The 20,299-nt window shown below is 38.2% G+C and overlaps 1 protein-coding gene and 1 long non-coding RNA gene across 2 annotated transcripts; both read left to right on the top strand.

Annotated features, from left to right (window-relative positions):
- Positions 1-320: 320 nt before the first annotated feature.
- LOC118242648 lies at positions 321-3,230 on the top strand. The gene is made up of 4 exons (XR_004776985.1): positions 321-500; positions 1,620-1,650; positions 2,188-2,237; positions 2,567-3,230. It is a non-coding gene; the product is annotated as an uncharacterized LOC118242648 (long non-coding RNA).
- Positions 3,231-6,045: 2,815 nt separating this feature from the next.
- Positions 6,046-14,606, top strand: LOC118242664 (CMRF35-like molecule 5). The gene is made up of 5 exons (XM_035534722.1): positions 6,046-6,087; positions 6,243-6,564; positions 8,406-8,451; positions 12,361-12,523; positions 14,329-14,606. Exons 1-5 carry the CDS (start codon positions 6,048-6,050, stop codon positions 14,604-14,606), a joined length of 849 nt encoding a protein of 282 aa, XP_035390615.1. The 5' UTR covers positions 6,046-6,047.
- Positions 14,607-20,299: the final 5,693 nt, after the last annotated feature.

Genomic DNA, 20,299 nt, shown 5'->3' with positions numbered 1-20,299 from the left:
CTGCAAACAACCCTTCAGACTGATTTGTATCACACACTGAGGAATCAGAAAGAAATGTGGGTAATTAAGTCGTACAATAAGTGTCCTGATCAGGAGAGTTTGATGGTAGTGGAGCAGTAGTAGAACCAGTATGTGTAAGATCACAGAGGTTTGTGGGTAATTGGACTTAGTCATAAACAGCTTGGGAGGGACCAGAGGGGTTTGTGGGTAGACTGACAGTAGAGTAGACTGTAGGAGCTTTAGTGTCTGAGACAGAATGACTTCTGGTGTCTTTCACACTAGTTCGGTATATGTGATGCATACCTCCTATGGTGTGAACAGCTATGACGAGTTTACCAAATAAATAGATTCGGAAGGTTTATATTATGGAGACAAAGAAGACTCCACTAAAACCTATAAAATGGATACAAAGGGAACGCCTTTTGAAAAGAAAAATGAAATTCAGTAAATGCAAAAGAATGAAGATGGTCCCTCATCATTGCAAATATGGTTACATGATGGTAAGTAAACTTGAACTTATTTTGGTAATACTAATTTAGCATATAAGTTCATCTTATAAGTATTGCAGTTGAAACCAGTATTATTTACAGTATTATACATTTACTGGTCACTTTATTAGACACATAACCATGTTGATGGGTTATCACCTCCATTTGACTGCACTCCAGGACATTTATTATTATTATTATTATTATTACATTTACATTTGCGGCATTTAGCAGATGCTCTTATCCAGAGCGACTTACAAAAGTGCTTTGTCATTTACTCATAGAATAAATCCTAGTACAGTACAGCAGGTTATTATTACAGGTTATTATTATTATTATTATTATTATTATTATTATATTTGTTTTAATTTGTGGGTGGTGGGGTAACAATAATCTGTGTAGCTCTTACTCTGGTACTAGGTCTATCTTGGTATAAAGGCTACAGTTCTATTAAGGATGATCAGTGGAAACTGGATGCACCTGATCTCAGTTTTGAGTGTCATGGCAAAGGCTGTGAATACTTATGTACATGTGATTTTAAAAAATAAATAAATTTGCAAAAATTCCAAACTAACTTTTTTCACTTTGTCATTATGGGGTATTGTGTGTAGAATTATGAGGGAAAAAATGAATTTAATCCATTTTGGAATAATGCTGTAACATAACAAAATCTGGCAAAAGGCAAGTGCTGTGAATACTTTCTGGATGCACTGTATATTCTCTATGAAAACAGCTGGGTTGAGAATCAAAATTTAAATCCAGATTGGTCCTTGGGCAATTTTTCAGTACTGATGATAACAATTTGACCTCAGAATGCTTCAATAACCCCTGGTGCAATTAGAAACAACTGAAAAACAATTTGATCAGTAAGTCCTTCTTCTAAGCCAAACTACTAGCAGCATCATTCATTGAATGGAGCTCTTTAATAATGATCAACATCAGCTGTCAGGCATTACAAGAAGTCAACCATTACCACTAAAATAATAATTTGTAATAGGTCCTAATTTGTACATGTAGACAGAGGTCTTGCAGATTATTTATAAAAAAACAAGCTGCACAAATGACAACATGTATTTAAATACATATGTAAAGAAGATATTTGTGTGTACTAAATGTTTCTCATTTTTAAAGCTGAGTGGATTAGGAAGATCAACTTAAACAGGTATTTCTGCGTTTTATCAATTTCGCATGTGTTTTTACACACATAAAACTTTTATAAACTAAGACCTCCAGCCTAAGGATGCATGGTGCCATTTTAGTTAAATACATGGGCTCACACACACACACACACACACACACACACACACACACACACACACACACACACACACACACACACACACACACACACACACACACACACAAACACACCCACAATCACACTCACACACATTTACACACACACACACTCACACACACACACACACACACACACACACACACACACACACACACACACACACACACACACACACACTCACACACACATACACACACTTACACACACACACACACACACACACATATTCACACACACACACACACACACACACACACACACACACACACACACACACACACATTCACACACACACACACTCACACACACACACACACACACACACACACACACACACAGAAAAATACACTCTGTACATTGCTATCTCATAATAATATAACTTCTCTTGTTGTTTTGCAGGCATGACAGAGCTGATCCTTGTAGGTTCAATGCCAATCAGCACTAGACAGGTATCAGGCCTTGATCTAAACCACATGCCATCCAGTGGACAGGGACAGTACTGAGGACAAAGTCAAATGTGATGCTAATACTGTTGTATACCTACTCTCTCGCAGAATTTTGTTAATGTTTCTGAAGGACACTCAATCTATTAAGGAGACTAGATATGCATTTAAAATGGCTGCAGAACACTGAGTAAAGTGGTACTATGCAAACTTCTCTATAGCTACAATATTTGTGCTATAACAATTCCACAGTAATGTAGAAGGTTTCAACATATTTTAGCTTGACTGCCTTGATTAACGCAGATAGAACCTTTATACAAATTGTTCTTCTGCAGAATGAGTGCATCTATCAGGAGATTGAAGATCAGGAGCTGAGTACTGCAGTAACGTCCACACTCACCACTGTCTACACCACAGTGGGGTCTTCACACACTGTAATCTACTCCAGTGTAGATGAACCATCTGACTCCATCACATACTGCACTGTAAATGTGTCTCAGCAAAGCACAACCCATGCACTAAACTCCAATGAAGCTGAGGACTCTGTGATTTACTCCAACATGACCTTCTAAGTGTAACCAAAAAACCCAGTCTGTCCACAGTCATCAACAGAGCAACACATAAGACTGAACAACGGCTCATTTAATCATCCATTTAAAGGCTGCAAACAGTTGACAACTCAGAAAAACTTTTTCCTTGGAAACTTCATATCTATCATAACAGTCTATGCATGGCTGACTTGGGGAGGTGCAAGCCACAGAGTAAGTGTGAGGAGGAGAAGAGTAAATATTTGTCGGTATTCGGATCTCCTTACTCAACTTGTGGATCTGGCAGCACGGCACTGTTTATAACTCTCAAACGAACGTTTGCCAGTGAGCTGATTCTGCGCACAGGACTCTCAGTAATAATATGATAATATACATGTATCATGTATGTAACTGTTATTCTGTTTGTTCTGTTTTTGTGGCAGTGGAATTTACCTGATGAGTTCAGGAGGAAACTCTGTCATCTGGTGGAAATAATATGCTTTTTAGATTAATATGTTTTCTGATATATTAAAGGTTTTCATGTGTAAAAAACCTTTTAACAGCTACAAGAAATTGTCCAAGTGGATCTAATAACAGGGTGTCTAGGACAGACTCTAACAAGAAATGATGTGAAATGTCTGCTACTGTATGTGTATGTGTGTGCATGCGCATATATATGTGTGTGTGTGTGTGTGTGTGTGTGTGTGCGTGTGTGTGTGTGTGTGTGTGTGTGAATTAAAGAAAAATGACAAAGTGAGGGAAAATAGGAGAAGGTGACTGTATATTTTAAACTCTGCATAACACAAAACACTTCCCTCAGTACTTAATTATTCCAAAATAACAGACAGACACACCCAGTTCAGCACAAATGGCAGCCACACCCTACTCCTGCTGAACTGACCAGAGCATATTTACAAGGGAGTCTGTTGTAACAGGTACCACCTTAGGCCTTTTAAAAGGCAACATCACTGGTGTCAATAAACTACAGGTTTATTAATACAATTTAACATTCATAAAATAAAATACAATGAGCAGAAAATCTGGTTCTGCATTTCAATCACAAAGGGCTTCACTGACATTTAACGTGGTCACCATACACACATGTGCATAAATCACTTCGTCAATACAATTCACGATATTTTAGTTTATTTCCACACCACGCCTAATAAATCCCTGCCATAACATTCTACATCACAAGAGCTTGATCACTCCCTATGATCTTGTATGCTGTCAGTTTATCATTATATGAGTCAAGACTTCTGTTCTGACATTATTTATTCAACTGGACTAATTACATATATCCGTTTGAATATGAATATGATGATAATGAATCCATATGAACAATAGTTTATTGTGAGTAAATTTTATGATAAATTATAATAATATGAATTATAAAATAAATTATGAATTAATAAGACTGCTACTTCCACTTCCTCACATACTATGCATTACTGTGGCGTCAGTGTTATAAATTAGATCTAATTAATTTTTTAAAATGTATCATCTGAGTAAATGTTTGAATATAAATGTTTGACTCCAAGGTCAGAGAGCCAACACGGAGTGCCCAGACATACATAGTAAACATAGTACACAAGCAGCAATATGAACTAAACAACTAAACAACTAAACAAGCGAACACATAACAGGCTAGGAATACAGTTACCACAGGTAGAGAAACCACATACAAGGAGTAGATTAACAAAGACCAGCAACAAGACTGAAAAAAACACAGGGTATATATACACAAGTAGAAGTGAGAACTCACAAGAAACAGGGGATTTAAATGAGACAGCAAAAACCAAAACAAGGACCGGAACAGGAACGGAGAAAATGAAACAATGAAAAAAGACTATGGAGGTAGATGGTAGGAAGGGACCAATCATGACAGACAGACGACAGGAAGAGTAAACACTGAATCATTCATTGTGCTCACACCATTCAGATGTGGAGTAACTGAGGAAAAAACACAAAAGTAAAATTTAATTTTATTATGTTATAATTTTTCCTCAGAAACACATGATAAGTTATTAGTGTATACAGTCTATGCTGAAAAGCCTGTTGCACTCAGAGATTAAGTTTGTAGACATACTCTACTGCAGCTGTACTCGTACTGCAGCTGCAGTGATGCTCACTGACCTCTAGATGGCAGTACTGGTATGCTGTACTGTGGCATGGACCTTTGACTAACTGGGAATATCTTAACCTCCTCCGCTTCCCCTAGGGGGTACAGTCCCCAAAGGGATTGTCGTTTCTGATTGAGAGTAAGCTTTGCACAAATTGGCTCCTGCTTCTCATAGGTATGTGAGTGATTTGATTGTAAAAAGCTGGTTTCTGTCTGTAAAGAGTCCTTGTGTTGAGAAAGGTACTATATAAATGTGTCAGATAAGTGAAAGTTTGAAGTTTGGATACATTAAACTCTACTGGGTAAAATTGCTACAGGGGAATGGGGACCAGACAGAAGGCCTATTTAGCAATGCCAGGTTGCATAAAACGTTTTTACCACTAAATGGCACAGTGGTGCAGCAGAGTGTACAACTGTGGAACCAGCTACCAATAACTGTACAGCTCTTTGTTTGTGACAATGTGTCAAACAAAACATGAATCTTTTTTAACCTAAATGGAAACAAACAAATAAATAAGATTAGTTCGTCATTATCACAGACTATTTAGGACAGACAGCATCTGAGACCTTAGTCTTTGTCATAGCAAAACAGACACATACAATACAGTTGCTGCTTTGGTCTGATGTACAGTAAAACAAAAAGTATAAAGTAAAGGAAAGCACAACAGTATATATATGAAATAATGACACACACAGGAAAAGGTGCAGGGAGGCTTAGAAATGTGTCTGAGAAAAAAAAAAAAGGAAGTGGCAGGAGCTCACTGTGGGTTTTTTGTTTTTCTGAACATGTATATTGTTTATAAAACACCTGGACAAAACATGTCCAAGACTTCCTTCACATCATTGTTTAACATCAGTGTGTTCACCACTGTGTGTGAGGTCACATTAGGACTTAGGTGATGGCTCTCCAGATATATACTACACCTGATCTTGGACTACGTCACACTCTCAGTGAACTCAGTTCAGTCACACTCTGAAAGAAAGATAAAAAGAGAGAAAAGACAAAGAAGTGAGAAATCCAAAGACAGAGAGAAGAGCTCTGAAAAAATGTGAGAGAATAGAGGCGGTGATTGGTTACACACACCACTTTAAGCAGTGATGAGAACTGAAGGGGGAAGTGTCAGACTATGAGACAGTTCTCACAGAACTCTCACCACACAGTTCAACATGTGGACACTTATACTCGTCTTGTCCAGTCTATTCCCAGGTGAGTTCCAGTTACTGCTCACTATCATCAGACAGGTTCAGCACATTATTAGTTTACCTGCCACACAGAGAGGGACTTGGTAGTGAAGTGAATAGTCATAACAGTGGATCTTCTGCATGTACTGTACATTACTAACACAATGTTTTATTTTACAGCTGGAACTGCTGCTGTAACTACAGTAACTGGATACAAGGGCCGTTCAGTTCAGATCAGATGCCCCTATAAGTCTGGATATGAAACCCACTTGAAGTACGTCTGCAGAGGAGAGTGTTATACTTTCCAGACTAAAGACATCCCTGTTGATTCTAAAACTGCTAAAGATGAGAGATTCTCTCTGAATGATGACACAGCAGCCAGAGTCTTCACTGTTACCATCACTGATCTGAGATCTGAGGATGGAGGAAACTACTGGTGTGGAACACAGCAGAAAGTGCATGATCACTACACAGAGATTCTGTTAGTGGTTAAAGTGGGTGAGTGATGAGCAGATAACGACAGTTATGATGATGGTGATGATGATGATGATGATGATGATGATGATGATGATGATGATGATGATGATGATGATTAACTGAGGCAATTATGTGAAGTAGGGATTTATAATACATAAAAAACAAGATTTTTGTGTGTACTGAATATGAGAAATATTTGAAATTTAGAAGTCTGTTTCTGTCTTTCAGACACACCTATGAATATTATTTTCTCACACTCCACCTACACCCCTCCAACACCTGATCCCAGCACATCGGTGTATACTGAGTCCACATGGTCAACTGGAGGTAGGCAGAGATAGAAGGTAGACATCTATCTATCTACATGCCTAACAAGGGGTTTTTACATCTCCTTTGCTATGTTTTGATCATACGGTTTATAATGTTCCACTGTTCTTTTTCCAGCTCACACAGTAAATGATGTGAACCTCCAAACCAACAGTCCCTCACTCCATGGTATGTACCATTGTCAGGCTGAACAGGTTGCAGTTGAGTCGAGGGTAGTTTCAGTAAAACAAAAGATTTACTGATAAAAGCTCACAGACCAGGAGGACATTACAGAAAACAAAGTGATAATCAGGCAATGATGAAACCTATTACAGATGTCCATGTTAATTCTCAATCTGGAAAAGCAAAGAGCGCCTAAGATCCAGCAGTTAATGTACTGGACTAGTGAGCAGAAGGTTGCTGTTTCAATCACCAACATTGCTAGCTTACCACTGTTGGACCCCTGAGCAAGGCCACTCTCATTTGCACATGTAGTTGTTCACTGTAAGCTTTTCTTTTTTTGAATAAATGCTAATGTTAAATGCTGTAGAAAATTTTCTCTGGATGATGTAACAGAAGGCTGAGTCTTCAATATTACCATCACTGATCTGAGATCAGAGGATGGAGGGATATACTGGTGAGTGACGGTGTAAACACTGCTTGACCAATACACAGAGTGTGATTAAAAGTGGTCAGTGTAAGATAGGGGACAATAAATTAATTCTTACTATTAGAATATCTTAACAGGAATATAGAAATATAATCAAATAATCACTGTGAATATGAATAGCTTCACATGGACCAAGTAGGCAAGTAGTTTAATGGTTCATATATGTTGGGCTGCCTTTATGCACTTTGAGTTTGGCAGTTCTTTAACATGAGAGAGAGAGACAGAAATAATAAGAGAGAAAACAAGCACAGCACCACCATAGAACAGAGAGAGACACAGGAAGTGTTGCCATGGTTACATATGAGTTTGAACCATGCGACTGACCACTGCAGGTTAGAGTGTGAAGAGCTTCTGTTGTCTATAACTGTCATGTCTCCTGTCCAGCTGAGATGTTTGTCCTTAGCATTTTACAGTAGCATTCACTTCTTTAAAATGAACCCTCTGTAATAATGGCTTTCTGCTTGCAGTTATCTGTGATTCATGCAAGATCATTAGCTAAATGTAATCATTGTTTTCCACTGACAAACAAATTTTTAAAATCTGGCTGCTTGAACATGGTTGTGAACTCCTGTCCACTTTCTCTAAGTAAGATTTAAGTAACACTGGAGTTTTGGGAAACTTAATGTTTCAGCTGTAATGTCATCTTTAATAGTTCCAGCTACATCTATATAAAATAATTAACATTAAATTCTAAGTTGAATGGAATGTATCTACTTGTATATTTCCTGGAAACTGTTGTAATCTTACTAGTGTAGATTCCTGTGAGCTGTTCCTGAGCCATTTCAGTGGATAGCAAACTACACTCTAAAGAGTAAAAGCTAAAAACCTCTCTGTCAGTTTAGATGACAGGCAGGGCCGTGAATGATATTACAGGGACGTTACACACCCAGCCCGGCTCAAACCACATTATCTCACTCTACCATATCACACATCCCTGTCACCTCGCCCTCACACACTCATTCCTACACACTTTACACACACAGTATAACAGCACAGCATACATGTACATCACTACCTCTGTAGCATCTGCATGTCGACAACTATAACCCCAGGCTTACTGTTAGAGGAACCCCCCCCAAAAAAATAAATAAATAAATAAATACACGGTTAATATTATCAGCAACCGAACTGGTCCAAAACCCGATAAAGCCTGTACAGCCAGTGGTCCAGTGAAACATTCCCAAAGACATAAATGTATCTATAAAGGCCTGTACCCACAATGTATGTGAAAGGCTTCCAGACCATGTGTACCTGCTATTTTGTGTCGTGGAATTAGAGAAGATTCTGACTTGCTATGACCACAAAACTTGACATGTAGTTACACTGAATCAGATCAGTTCTATTTTCTCTAATGTCAAAATAGCAGAAATAGCAGTATTGCATGCACATATGATTTCATATAAATTCTATGTAGTATATGTGGCCCCTGTTGTTCTACCAGAGACTGAGATCTGTGCTCTCGTCTCTAATGCTTTACTAGGATCCTTCATTACCTTATTTGTAGTTTTGGTCATAATAACAATCATTCTTCTGGTGTGTGTAATAATGCTGGGAAAGCTAAAGAAAAAGAAGACATCAAAAGGTAGGAAACACACACACACACACACACAGATTCCACATAATGTGTGAACTAATTATGTTAAATATCTTTCTATCATTTAACTACTTGTACTAAAGACAGTGTGCATCTGCTCCATTTTCATTAGTAAGAAATGGGGTTTATTAGGCCCCAGTGTGTCTAACAGTGACAGCCTGTTGCCGCCCTCTGCTGGCTAGAAATATACATGCATGTGGATAGCTCAAATATCAAATAAACGGACGAGATATATACTCATTTATCATTTCATTGATTAACTTATGTTTATCTTTAAATTGATTCACCGTTACAACATATTTGTCATTAATTAATTTGTGGTTTATTGTCAACATTCTCTCAGCCTCACCCCAAACCCTTTGTCTGCATGACTCCTCTCACAGCCATGGGGTGAGTTCTGGTCACACTTGGAACAGATATTCACCACATTCACTAGTGAATTGTGCACTACGTTGTATAAGATTGTGATGCATTTGCTACCTCAGACACACCCCTAGAGGGCGACTTGATATGAGTGAGCAAATTTAAATATGTACCACAAGTAATTAAGGAACGTCTTAATAACAATTCTGTTCTGGAAGTTGAGTGAATTTATTAAGAAATTATCTATAAATATAAACGTCTAAATAAATAGTTCCTTCAAAGTTATCTCAGTAAATCTCTCTCATTAGCTTGTCTTGTGTGCTAACTTATACTCCATGTCAGACCTGGGCATTGTACGGCCCGCGGGCCACATCCGGCCCTCTAACTATGTCTGACCGGCCCGCGTCAGATCGTTGGAAAATTTGAAGTCAAAAGTAAATGTGTAACTACAACACTTAGTACACAAAATCAATGCATGGCTGACTTGGGGAGGTACACGAAGTTTGTTAAATTGTGCTATAATTTTGTGCTGCACATTTTCATGTTATTGTAATGTTTCATTTACTGTTTTTTTTTTTTATGAAGGGATAGTATATATACTGTATACACTATATAGGTATTGTGTAGAATTGAATTAAGTATATTCGTCCGGCCCTCTAAAACCATTCCAATTTCTCATGTGGCCCCATGGGAAAATTTATTGCCCACCCCTGCTCTATGTAAACCTGCTGCTCTTGACACTATCTAGTGTTCAAACTCTGAATGGCATTGAAAGAAGAGACAACTTTCACGGCATTTAGCTGACCCTTTTAAACAAAGCGACTTACGGTTCTGACTGAGCACAACATGAGCCATTGAGGGTTAAGGGCCTTGCTCAGAGGCCCAACAGTGGCAAATTGATAGTGGTGGGGCTTGAAACAGCAACCTTCCAATTGCAAGTCAAGTACCTTAATTACTAAGCTACCACTGCCAACAACAAATGCAATTAAAAAAACAGCAAAAAAAAAAAAAAAAAAAAAAAAATATTGTATATTACACTATTATTATTTGTGTTACATTGTTCATACACAATTCCCTGCTCACCCTCTGGGTGGTTTTCCTTCAAGCTCGGGTCCTCTGCCAGAGGCCTGGTAGTTTGAGAGTCCTGCATAGTATCTTAGCTATTCCCAGGACTGCACACTTCTGGACCGAGGTCTCAGATGTTGTTCCTGGGATCTGTTGGAGCTAGTCTCGCAGTTTTGGGGTCACAGCCCCTAGTGCTCCGATTACCACGGGAACCACTGTTGCCTTCACCCTCCAGCTCTTTCTTCTGCACTTCAGCATTTCTCCATATCAGACACTTCCACTACCTGCCAGTGGTACATATTGTACATAATCTTCTCCCAGTCAAACATGCTCTGCAGCATCTGTATCTTCTATACTGAAATAGTGGATATATATATATATATATATATATATATATATATATATATATATATATATATATATATATATATACACACACACATATATATATATATGTATATATATATATATATATATATATATATATATATATATATATATATATATATATATATATATATATATATATATATATATATACACACTCTACACTTTAGAGTGACACACAGGCTGACTAAGCAGTGACCAGTGTGTAGGTGAACTAGTTAGTGATAGCAAGTAACTACACTGCCAGATCTGATGTAAGATAATCTCATCTTGGCCAAACAAACTGATTAATGTATTGCAGGTCCAGTAGGAAAACAAAAAAATATATACATTATAATACTTCTTGAAATATATACTAACTTATGATAAACTTTTATATTTGTAATATATACTAAACCATTATAATACATATTGAATTTGGCTCCAACAGTAGACTGATACTGGTCAGTGCATCCATTCTCTGAACAGGTAAATCACAAGCAAAGGCATCATCTATGACTCCCTTAGGAAATCCACAGCTATCCAAAGATGTTGAACAATAATACCCATATCACTTAATAATATCACTCCATTTGTTTAAATTTTTAAGTGCAGAGTATTACTCCTTTGGTAGATTAACCTTTTAGTTGGTTTATTGAAATGTATGTTACCAATAACCTTTTTGCATATATTAATAAATAGTCTTTATTAAAATATGATTATATAGCCAAGAAATGTATGCCAGTAATGGACTTACATTCATTAGTAGGAGGCTTTATAGGTACAAATTTTAGGTCTGATAATACAGATCTCTAAAGACAATTTGATTCTAAATCACTGTGTGCTCCCTGCCGAACCTGCAACTCCACCAATCACAACCCACTTCCTCGTTCAGGACCTCCTGATTTCTCTGTTTTTTTGCCTTTCCCGTGTGCTGACCTGTTTTTGTTTTTTGACGCTTGTATTAGTATTTCCCTCTCTGATGTTTTTGTCACTGCTCTTTTGTGTATTGTGTATCCCTCAACCTGCTGCTGATGTGTGACTGTCTTGTGACCATGTTTTTGGAAGCCCCGTTTGTTTACACCCACTGCGTTTGTATTTTACTGCATGTATCATATCCAGTTCTGTAGCATTTACACTGGGGATGGTGACAACTTAATTGTGGTTTAAATAGGCAGGAGGAACAACTGTTCCAGTAGTTCTACTGTTTTCATCTGTTTTTGAAACTCAAAGAAAAATAAGCACTTTTCTAGCACAGCTGATGAAGGATCTCTGAAACTTCCTGTTTTCCTGGAAACCTTGAGTACTTCACTGCAATTTTGACTACTTCTACATATTTTACTATAGTACACTGCAGTTACTCCATGGAATCTTCAGATATACATGTATATAAGAGAGGATATACTGAAAAAAACAATATATGGTTGTAAAATTGTTTTCTTTTTCTCTTCACTCAGGTTCCACTTTCTGTCTGTGACAGTGAGGAGATTAAAGACACCAGAAGTCATTCTGTCTCAGATGCTGGAGCTCCTACAGCCTACTCTACTGTCAATCTATCCACAAACCCCTGTGATTCCTCCCAAACTGTTTATGCCAACACCCATTTATCCACAAACCCCTGTAATTTTTCATATGCTGTTTCTGCTACTGCTCCACTACCATCAAGCTCTCCTGATCAGGACACTTATTGTATGGCTCAATTACCCAATGCCATAATAATATTCCATAATATGGGAGAATTATAGGAAAAGGCTCTGCCCCTGCAGTACATTCTTATTCTGCAGCTTGTTTATGCACTTCTTGGTACAACCAGATAGTGAGGCATTACAGTAGTCCAATCTAGAAGTGATGACTGCATGGACTAGGTTCTCTGCATCATGTGAAGACAGTATGCTCCTAATCTTTGCACATACCTCATGTTTGAATGTTTTCCAGGTCCGCTCAATATGCTGTTCATTTATGACCATTAGAAAGATCTGCTTTTCCCCAGTCACAGAACAGGTCTTCTAGAATTATTATTGATCTCTAAGCCTCCAAAAACTCATGTTCTCCTCCTCCAGGTGTTGCCAAAATCACCTCTGGCATGCTATATTGGATGAAAATCAATTTAGAATTCATGAATCTGTTTCAAAGTAATAGCATGATGAGAGCATTGTATATTACCACTATGTTAGGTGACCACTGGCAAACTACGGTAAAGAGCAAAGTGTCATAAATAGACCACGTGAACAATCTGTAGCCTCTGTGTGACAGCCAGAGTGTATTAATGTAGGTGGGGGCAGTGGTGGTTCAGTGGTTAAGGTAGTTGGCTAATCAGAGGGTTGACAATTCAAGCCCCACCACTGCCAATTTGCCACTGTTGGGGCCTTGACCCTCAAACTGTAGTCATAATTATAAGTTGCTTTGGATAAAAGTGTCTGCTAAATGCTATAAATATAAAAATTACACAATAAATGTTAACAGCACTCACATGTAACTAGTGCAGTGTGAACATGTAACATGTACCAATGACCAAGTGAACTACACGCACACAGGTGCATGTATAAATGAAAAGAATGTGCTAACAAGTATGTGTGGTTACAAACAAGTCACAATGAATACAGTCAATAGTGAACTGGGCCATTCCACATGATCAGTTGGAGGGGGAGTGTACTGTGACACCCTGCCTGAAGTTAGGAGTACCCCCACCACCTCTATAGTAAAATGTAGCTGACAATTTTAAATAATATTACAGTTATTTCCCCAGAAAGACACAAGATATTAATAGAACTGTAGCCTTGATACCAAGATAGACCTAGTGCCAGAGTAAGAGCCACATAGATTATAGTTACCCCACCACCCACAAATTAAAACAAATATAATAATAATAATAATAATAACCTGCTCTACTGTACTAGGATATATTCTATGAGTAAATGACAACGCACTTTTGTAAGTCGCTCTGGATAAGAGCGTCTGCTAAATGCCGTAAATGTAAATATAATAATAATAATAATAATAATAAAGGCCCAGGAGTGCAGTCAAATGGAGGGGATAACCCCATCAACATAGTTATGTGTCTAATAAAGTGACCACTAAATGTATAATACTGCAAATAATACTGCTTTCAACCGCAATACTTATATTATGAACTTGTATGCTAAATTAGTATTTCCAAAATAAATTCAAGTTTACTTACCATCATGTAACAATCTTTGCAATGATGAGGGACCATCTTCATTCTTTCGCATTTACTGAATTTCATTTTTCTTTTCAAAAGGTGTTCCCTTTTTATCCATTTTATAGGTTTTAGTGGAGTCTTCTTTGTCTCCATAATATAAACCTTCCGAATCTATTTATTTGGTAAACTCGTCATAGCAGTTCACACCATATGCATCACATATACCGAACTAGTGTGTAAGACACCAGAAGACATTCTGTCTCAGACACAAGAGCTCCTACAGTCTACTCTACTGTCAGTCTACCCACAAACCCTTCTGGCCCCTTTCAAGCTGTTTATGACCAAGTCCAATTACCCACAAACCTCTGTGATCTTACACATACTGTTTCTGATACTGTTTCACTACCATCAAACTCTCCTGATCAGGACACTTATTGTACGGCTCAATTACCCACACTTCTTTCTGATTCCTCAGTGGGTGATACACATCAGTCAGAAGGGTTGTCTGCAGAAGCTCCAACTAATACATCAGTGAAGTTTTGAGAATGCAGACAGTTTTAATGATTCTGTGACCAGGGAGACCTTCAAGGAGGACTCGTGTTTGGATTCTGCCTGGATCGTTTGAATGCTTCCCAAACCCACAATAAGAATCATACATTTTATTTAAAAGAATATAAAGCCAGCTGGCCTGTGTTTGTCATGAAGCCTGTGCTGTTCTGAGCAAGAAAGTCTATACTGCCATCTAGAGCACAAAGCTAGTAAGTTACAATGATAAATAAATGATTCAGTTACAAGCAGGGGTGATTCTAGGATTAGAGCTTTAGTGATGCAAAGCACACAATGAGACCAGCACCCCCATCTCACACACACACACACACACACACACACACACACACACACACACACACACACACACACACACACACACACACACACACACACCTGTACATCATTCCCTCACCTGTGAAGGAAGAACATCTGACTTTTTGGATGTTCTGTACAGCCACCACACCACAGACACACAGACTGTAACTGGCACTGCTGTGTGCATGAGCGCATGTGATCAGTGCAGCTACTGCACAGCTTCTGGGAGAACAGGGCGGGGGAAGAGTAGGAGAGAGAAAGTGGATCATATAATTCACGAGTGAAGGGACGATTGCTTTATTTTCATTGTTAATATATTATGTTTAAACCATATACCTTCTACGGTTTTAACATTTTTTTCCAGAGACAAACTTCTGATCTACTTAAAGCCCACCTAAGTGGAGCATGACTGTTAAGTAAAGAAGACTGTAAATTTCCTCCTGAGAAACTAGTATGTCACTGCAAACATCTGAACACATAAAACTGTGAGAATGACTGAGAATATCACGTAAAGCTGATGTCTGAGCTCCCAATCTATAATTGTATGCAGTGTCCACTTGGGGTCTTTTCTTTGGAATAACTGCAGCTGAGGCTTACGGCTCTTCTTACATGCCAGACTTTCTAATGGACTTTCCACAGCATGAGGGTCAATTATGAACAATCTGATAAATATTCTAATCAAATAACAATTATTAATAATCACTGCATATCCTGGCACTTAATATGCCAATCAAAGGGACCTACATGAGATATTTTGCTATTCTAATATTAGCCTGTCTTATAAAACATCAGTTAAAGAGAGTGTGAGATGGATACATGAGTGACACATGTATCTATATGATGATAGAGTCCTGATCTGCTACATATCTGATGGTCACTGTGAAGATTTGCTTTGTTCTGGTCAGTACTGGTGAGCTGAATCAGACTGATAACCTGATCATGGATATTTGATTTAATTAAAATGTGTGCAAAGTTTACAGCTTTGTTTGTGTTTGAGCCAGTGTTTTATCTTTGTAGTTGGAGTCATTCAGTATCTAGATCTGAATTGTGATGGCCATATTTGATGTAAATAATGTAAATAATGCACTACAATGTAAATAATGTGCTTAGAATGTTGTACCGTATTGGCTGCAGCAGTGGGCGGGACTAAACCCTCAGTGGCTCTATTGAACCATCAATTATGTGCAAAGGGCTCTGAGGTCACGTGATGTCCACACCATCGTGGCTCAGTAGCACAAAACATCCAGGAGTTCCATTGTTCCCCACTAGATGGCGGAACACATTTCTTTATTGAAATGAGTCTTTTACTTCCTTAGTTCATAATTTCTATGTGATACACAAAGGCAGCTTTCATATTTTTCATAAAAAGAAATTGGAGATTTCAGCTTAAATAAACTCTCTGCTCTTTTAAATAGTCTCTGCTCTTTTTATTGGTAAAATTTGAAGGGATTAAATATGTACACAACAGAAATAAGAAAATTACATTATTTTATTTGAGACTGAAACATTTTCTAGGCCTTTATGTTTACAGGTTAACCAGAGGAAGGGTGTGAGTTTTAGAGGTTATTTACCAGCTCCCACCAGTGTCACTGTGAGGTTTTCACTGATCCAACATCTGTTTTGTTATCAATAATTCTAAACTTAACCCTCATTCCAGGAAATTATATGATCTCAAACAGCTGTTGTTGCATGAGATCAGAGATCAGACTACCTCAAACTTGCAATACACACAAAGCACTCTGGGAAATAGTTGTCAGGAAGTGACACAATTGTTACAAACCACATAGTGAACAACTCATGAGCAAAAATAAGAAATAAAATAAAAACTTTAAAAATGTCTGTAAAGACATGAGCTTTCCAAACATCAAATTTGGGATGAGCTCTTAAAGTGGTTCTCAAGAAGATTAAAAGGTTCTATAAAACAGTAAATATTCTTATTTCAGCAGTACGCCGAAAGGTGGTGACATCATGTAGAAAATGCATGAAACAACAGAAGAAATATAGTACAGTGAGCAAGTTCTGTGAAGGAAGCTGACCTGAAGAAAATACAGTGCAGCATGAAATCACCAATTACATACAGAAGATACAGTTCAGAACATTTGAGCAGGGATGGATATTGCACTCAAAGGAATATCAAAAAAATTATCAGTAACTTGTAAGTCAGGCTATTACAGAAATTTAACTTGAAGTACACAACTATTAAAAATTATCTCCATTCTGCAGAATCAGAGCAGAGAATTGAAATGGCTTTTTGGGTTTCTGTATGAAGGAGATAGGTATTAAAAGTAAGTGAGCAGCTCACAGCATCCAAAGAAGTAGATGCAGTTACAATACATCATAATATTAATGAGTACAATGTTTGTTCAAGTTTCCAGGGCAGTAGACTAAAGGGCTGCAGCACATATGAAATAATGATTTACACAGGAAGTGGTTAAGAACTTTTTACTGTATGTGTTATTAATAAAAGGTATGAGATCCAAAGCTATAGCGAAGCTACTTCCTCTATGTCGCAATAACAGTAGGGCCTACACATTGAGGGTTAGCACAATTAACTAGCTAGTCTAGGTGTCTGAAATAGTGGTGTGGCAGGCAGTTTTGAGGTCTAGGCTTACAGAGCTAGTAGCAATCGTGTGTTCATAATAAATACTGGCTTGGGATACAGTGGACCATATTTATATAGAAGATCTATTTGGTTAAATACATTCAACATTCACTTAGGAACTTCAGACACTACTGTATATTTATAGCATTGAACTGACTCTTTTATCCAAAGAAATTTACAGTTATGACTGAGTACAACTTGAGCAATTGAGAGTTAAGGGCCTTGATCAGAGGCCCAACAATGTCAGGGCTTGAATCAGCAACCTTCCAATTAAACATCAAGTACCTTAACCAGAAAGCTACCACTGAGGTCTCTCACCCAGCAGCAGTGGGCAGAGTGCCAGGCACTGTCTACAGGGCTGAAACTACTGTTTGGACAGCATCCACTAACAGCCTATGATCACTTAGACTTAGCATCATATATTCAAATAAGACACTAGATTAGTGTAAACATGGTGGTGTGGAACAAACCATCATTTCTATGATTAAAACTGTTATTGGTTAAAATGGTTAAAATGGGGGATGAGGCCAATGAAATTCCAGTTCTTCTTCCTCCTCTGCTTATTTATAATATAAATGTATTCTAGCATTCTAGAAATACAAAAATATAAGTAAATAATCACTGTCACACCCAGAACCACAGAAAAGGCATGAACACAAGACTCAGATACATAAAGGCAGTCAAACCCAGACTGTCTCTACTGTCTTGGTAAAGTAGAGAAGGGTGGAGTGCAGGGTGTATGGGATGGAGAACTCATCCTGGTCTACATCTCTTCATGACAGGGTGTGCAAGTGTGGAGGGACAAGTCCCCTTCATTGCCGAGCTGAGAGAGAGAGAGAGAGAGAGAGAGAGAGAGAGAGAGAGAGAGAGAGAGAGAAAAAAGTAGTTTTAGATGCATGTTTCTCTTTCCATAGTAGGAGGCTTTCACCGCCCTCAAAAATAGAAATGAGAGGTGTTTTTCATATGAGTTAAGCCATAAGAAGATGAACAGAGTTAGTAAGCCCAGATACAGGGGCAGGGACCTACATAGACAGACACACACAATCTCTAACACACATCTAATCTAGGAGTTGGAGGCAGTAAACATAAAGCTGAACTCAGAATGAAGATTCTTCTCATCTTCACACTGTACGTGATCTCAGGTATGAAAATCAACCTTTAATCATTATTATCAGCAGGATCAAATATAGTCTTTGTTTAGATGGTCACTTTTGGTGAATTTTTAGATCTTACTGGGGTCTCAACAAACGTAACTGGATATTTGGGAGTCACCATGAAGTGCAAAGATGAGACTTAAAGAGTTAACACAAACTCAAAGATAGTTTGATTAGCAGTTCATTGCCACTGTGTGTTGACTGAATCAGAAATGCATTTTGAAATGTGTAAAACAGGAAGATCAGAGGCCTCACTGTGGAAGTCAAGAAAAGGTACCAGTGTGGAGCTGATGTATACTCGTAGTCACATTTGTTCTAAAGTGAAGCACACATTTAAATTATAACCAGCATATTACTAAATAAAACCCAAATGGGAAGATCCTCTAGCCTTTCACCTTCTTAGAAATATGATATTGGTATGTTGCCAAACAGCTGTAGTTTACTACAGGACAACAAAAACGAGTAAGTGCTGAATCCAGCAGCAGCTGGAGATCACTTCCTCTTGATACCTGTGAGTAACATCTACAGGAAAGAGCAATCCTTGTGTTAGCAACAACAGACGCATGGGTGACACTACAGCAGTACAGTTTCTGAAGATGAAGCAATAGAACAGTGACAGAATTAATTTTAAATATGGGTAACCACAAAGACCTCATAGAAATAAAAATATATATATATTTTTTTCCACTTTTACTTGGAAGTCTCTGAGCCACTGGAGTTTCTGAACCACAGAAGTCCTGAGTGTCCTTATGACAGTGTGACTGTAAGGGTTGGCACCAGGCACACTACTAATCAGGCTTGATGCCCAACAGCTGGGGTAGATCTATATCAGCCCAGTGACACAGTCACTCAGTGTTGGGTCTTTGCTAAAGTTTTGATCCAAGCTCCTAGCTGGTAACTCTGTGTATCGAGGTCTGTGAGCCCTTGTGCTACACCTCTCTTCTGTGCTGTGAGGGTGTTTGTGTTTTTACACGTCCCCGCCCTTCTCCAGTTTTCCCTTCTAGAGTCTGGCTCTCTCCCAAGGCTCCCCTTAGACACTAATGTCCCTCCCTGTTTTCTGTTTTTGTTTGGGAAGTTTCAGAATTTGGTTTTCCTCAGTGCATCGGTGCTACCATTCTTCCCATAGCGGCCTTTGTTTTCCCGTTTTCTACAATCAGCGTGGTGTTTAGTGTTTCCTCCTGTTTTGTCATCCTCCATTCCTGTGAAGTGCGATATATACGCGCAGGTTGTTTTAGTCTAGCAGGAGCTCGTTTGCTTTGCAACAAAGTGGTCGGGGTTAGATTCCCTACTGTTGTTTCTTTTTACTTCTCTTGTTTTACCTGTTCTAAGATCTAACTGTTTTGCACACGGGCCCACCTTCATTGAAGTGTGGTAACTCACCCAGCAGTGTCAGGGTCATCACCTCTCTGTCCTGGGTTTGAGCCCCATTACAGTGACATTGTAATCATCCCATTTAAGATCACACCCCTCAAACACATGTTGCAGTACTGATGATCAGTGCTACAATGGTGTTATAACATCTCCCAGGGAATTTCATACAGTGACATGCAGAACAAACCAAACCAAGACTAAAACACAGAAGAGAAAAAGGGAAGGATGAATTGAAACAAAATGAA

The sequence above is a fragment of the Electrophorus electricus genome, chromosome 16 (genome assembly GCF_013358815.1).
Source record: "Electrophorus electricus isolate fEleEle1 chromosome 16, fEleEle1.pri, whole genome shotgun sequence".
Classification (NCBI taxonomy): Eukaryota; Metazoa; Chordata; class Actinopteri; order Gymnotiformes; family Gymnotidae; genus Electrophorus; species Electrophorus electricus.
Note: the sequence above shows the minus strand (reverse complement) of the source record. Positions and strands in the feature narration are given on the sequence as shown.

Bases quoted from the DNA above. Each gene is read 5' to 3' on its own strand.
- LOC118242664 (XM_035534722.1), top strand. From the start codon at position 6,048: ATGTGGACACTTATACTCGTCTTGTCCAGTCTATTCCCAG. The intron at 6,565-8,405 runs GTGATGAGCAGA...TTACACACCCAG, and splicing joins TTAGTGGTTAAAGTGGGTGA to CCCGGCTCAAACCACATTAT. The intron at 8,452-12,360 runs GTCACCTCGCCC...CTCTTCACTCAG, and splicing joins CTACCATATCACACATCCCT to GTTCCACTTTCTGTCTGTGA.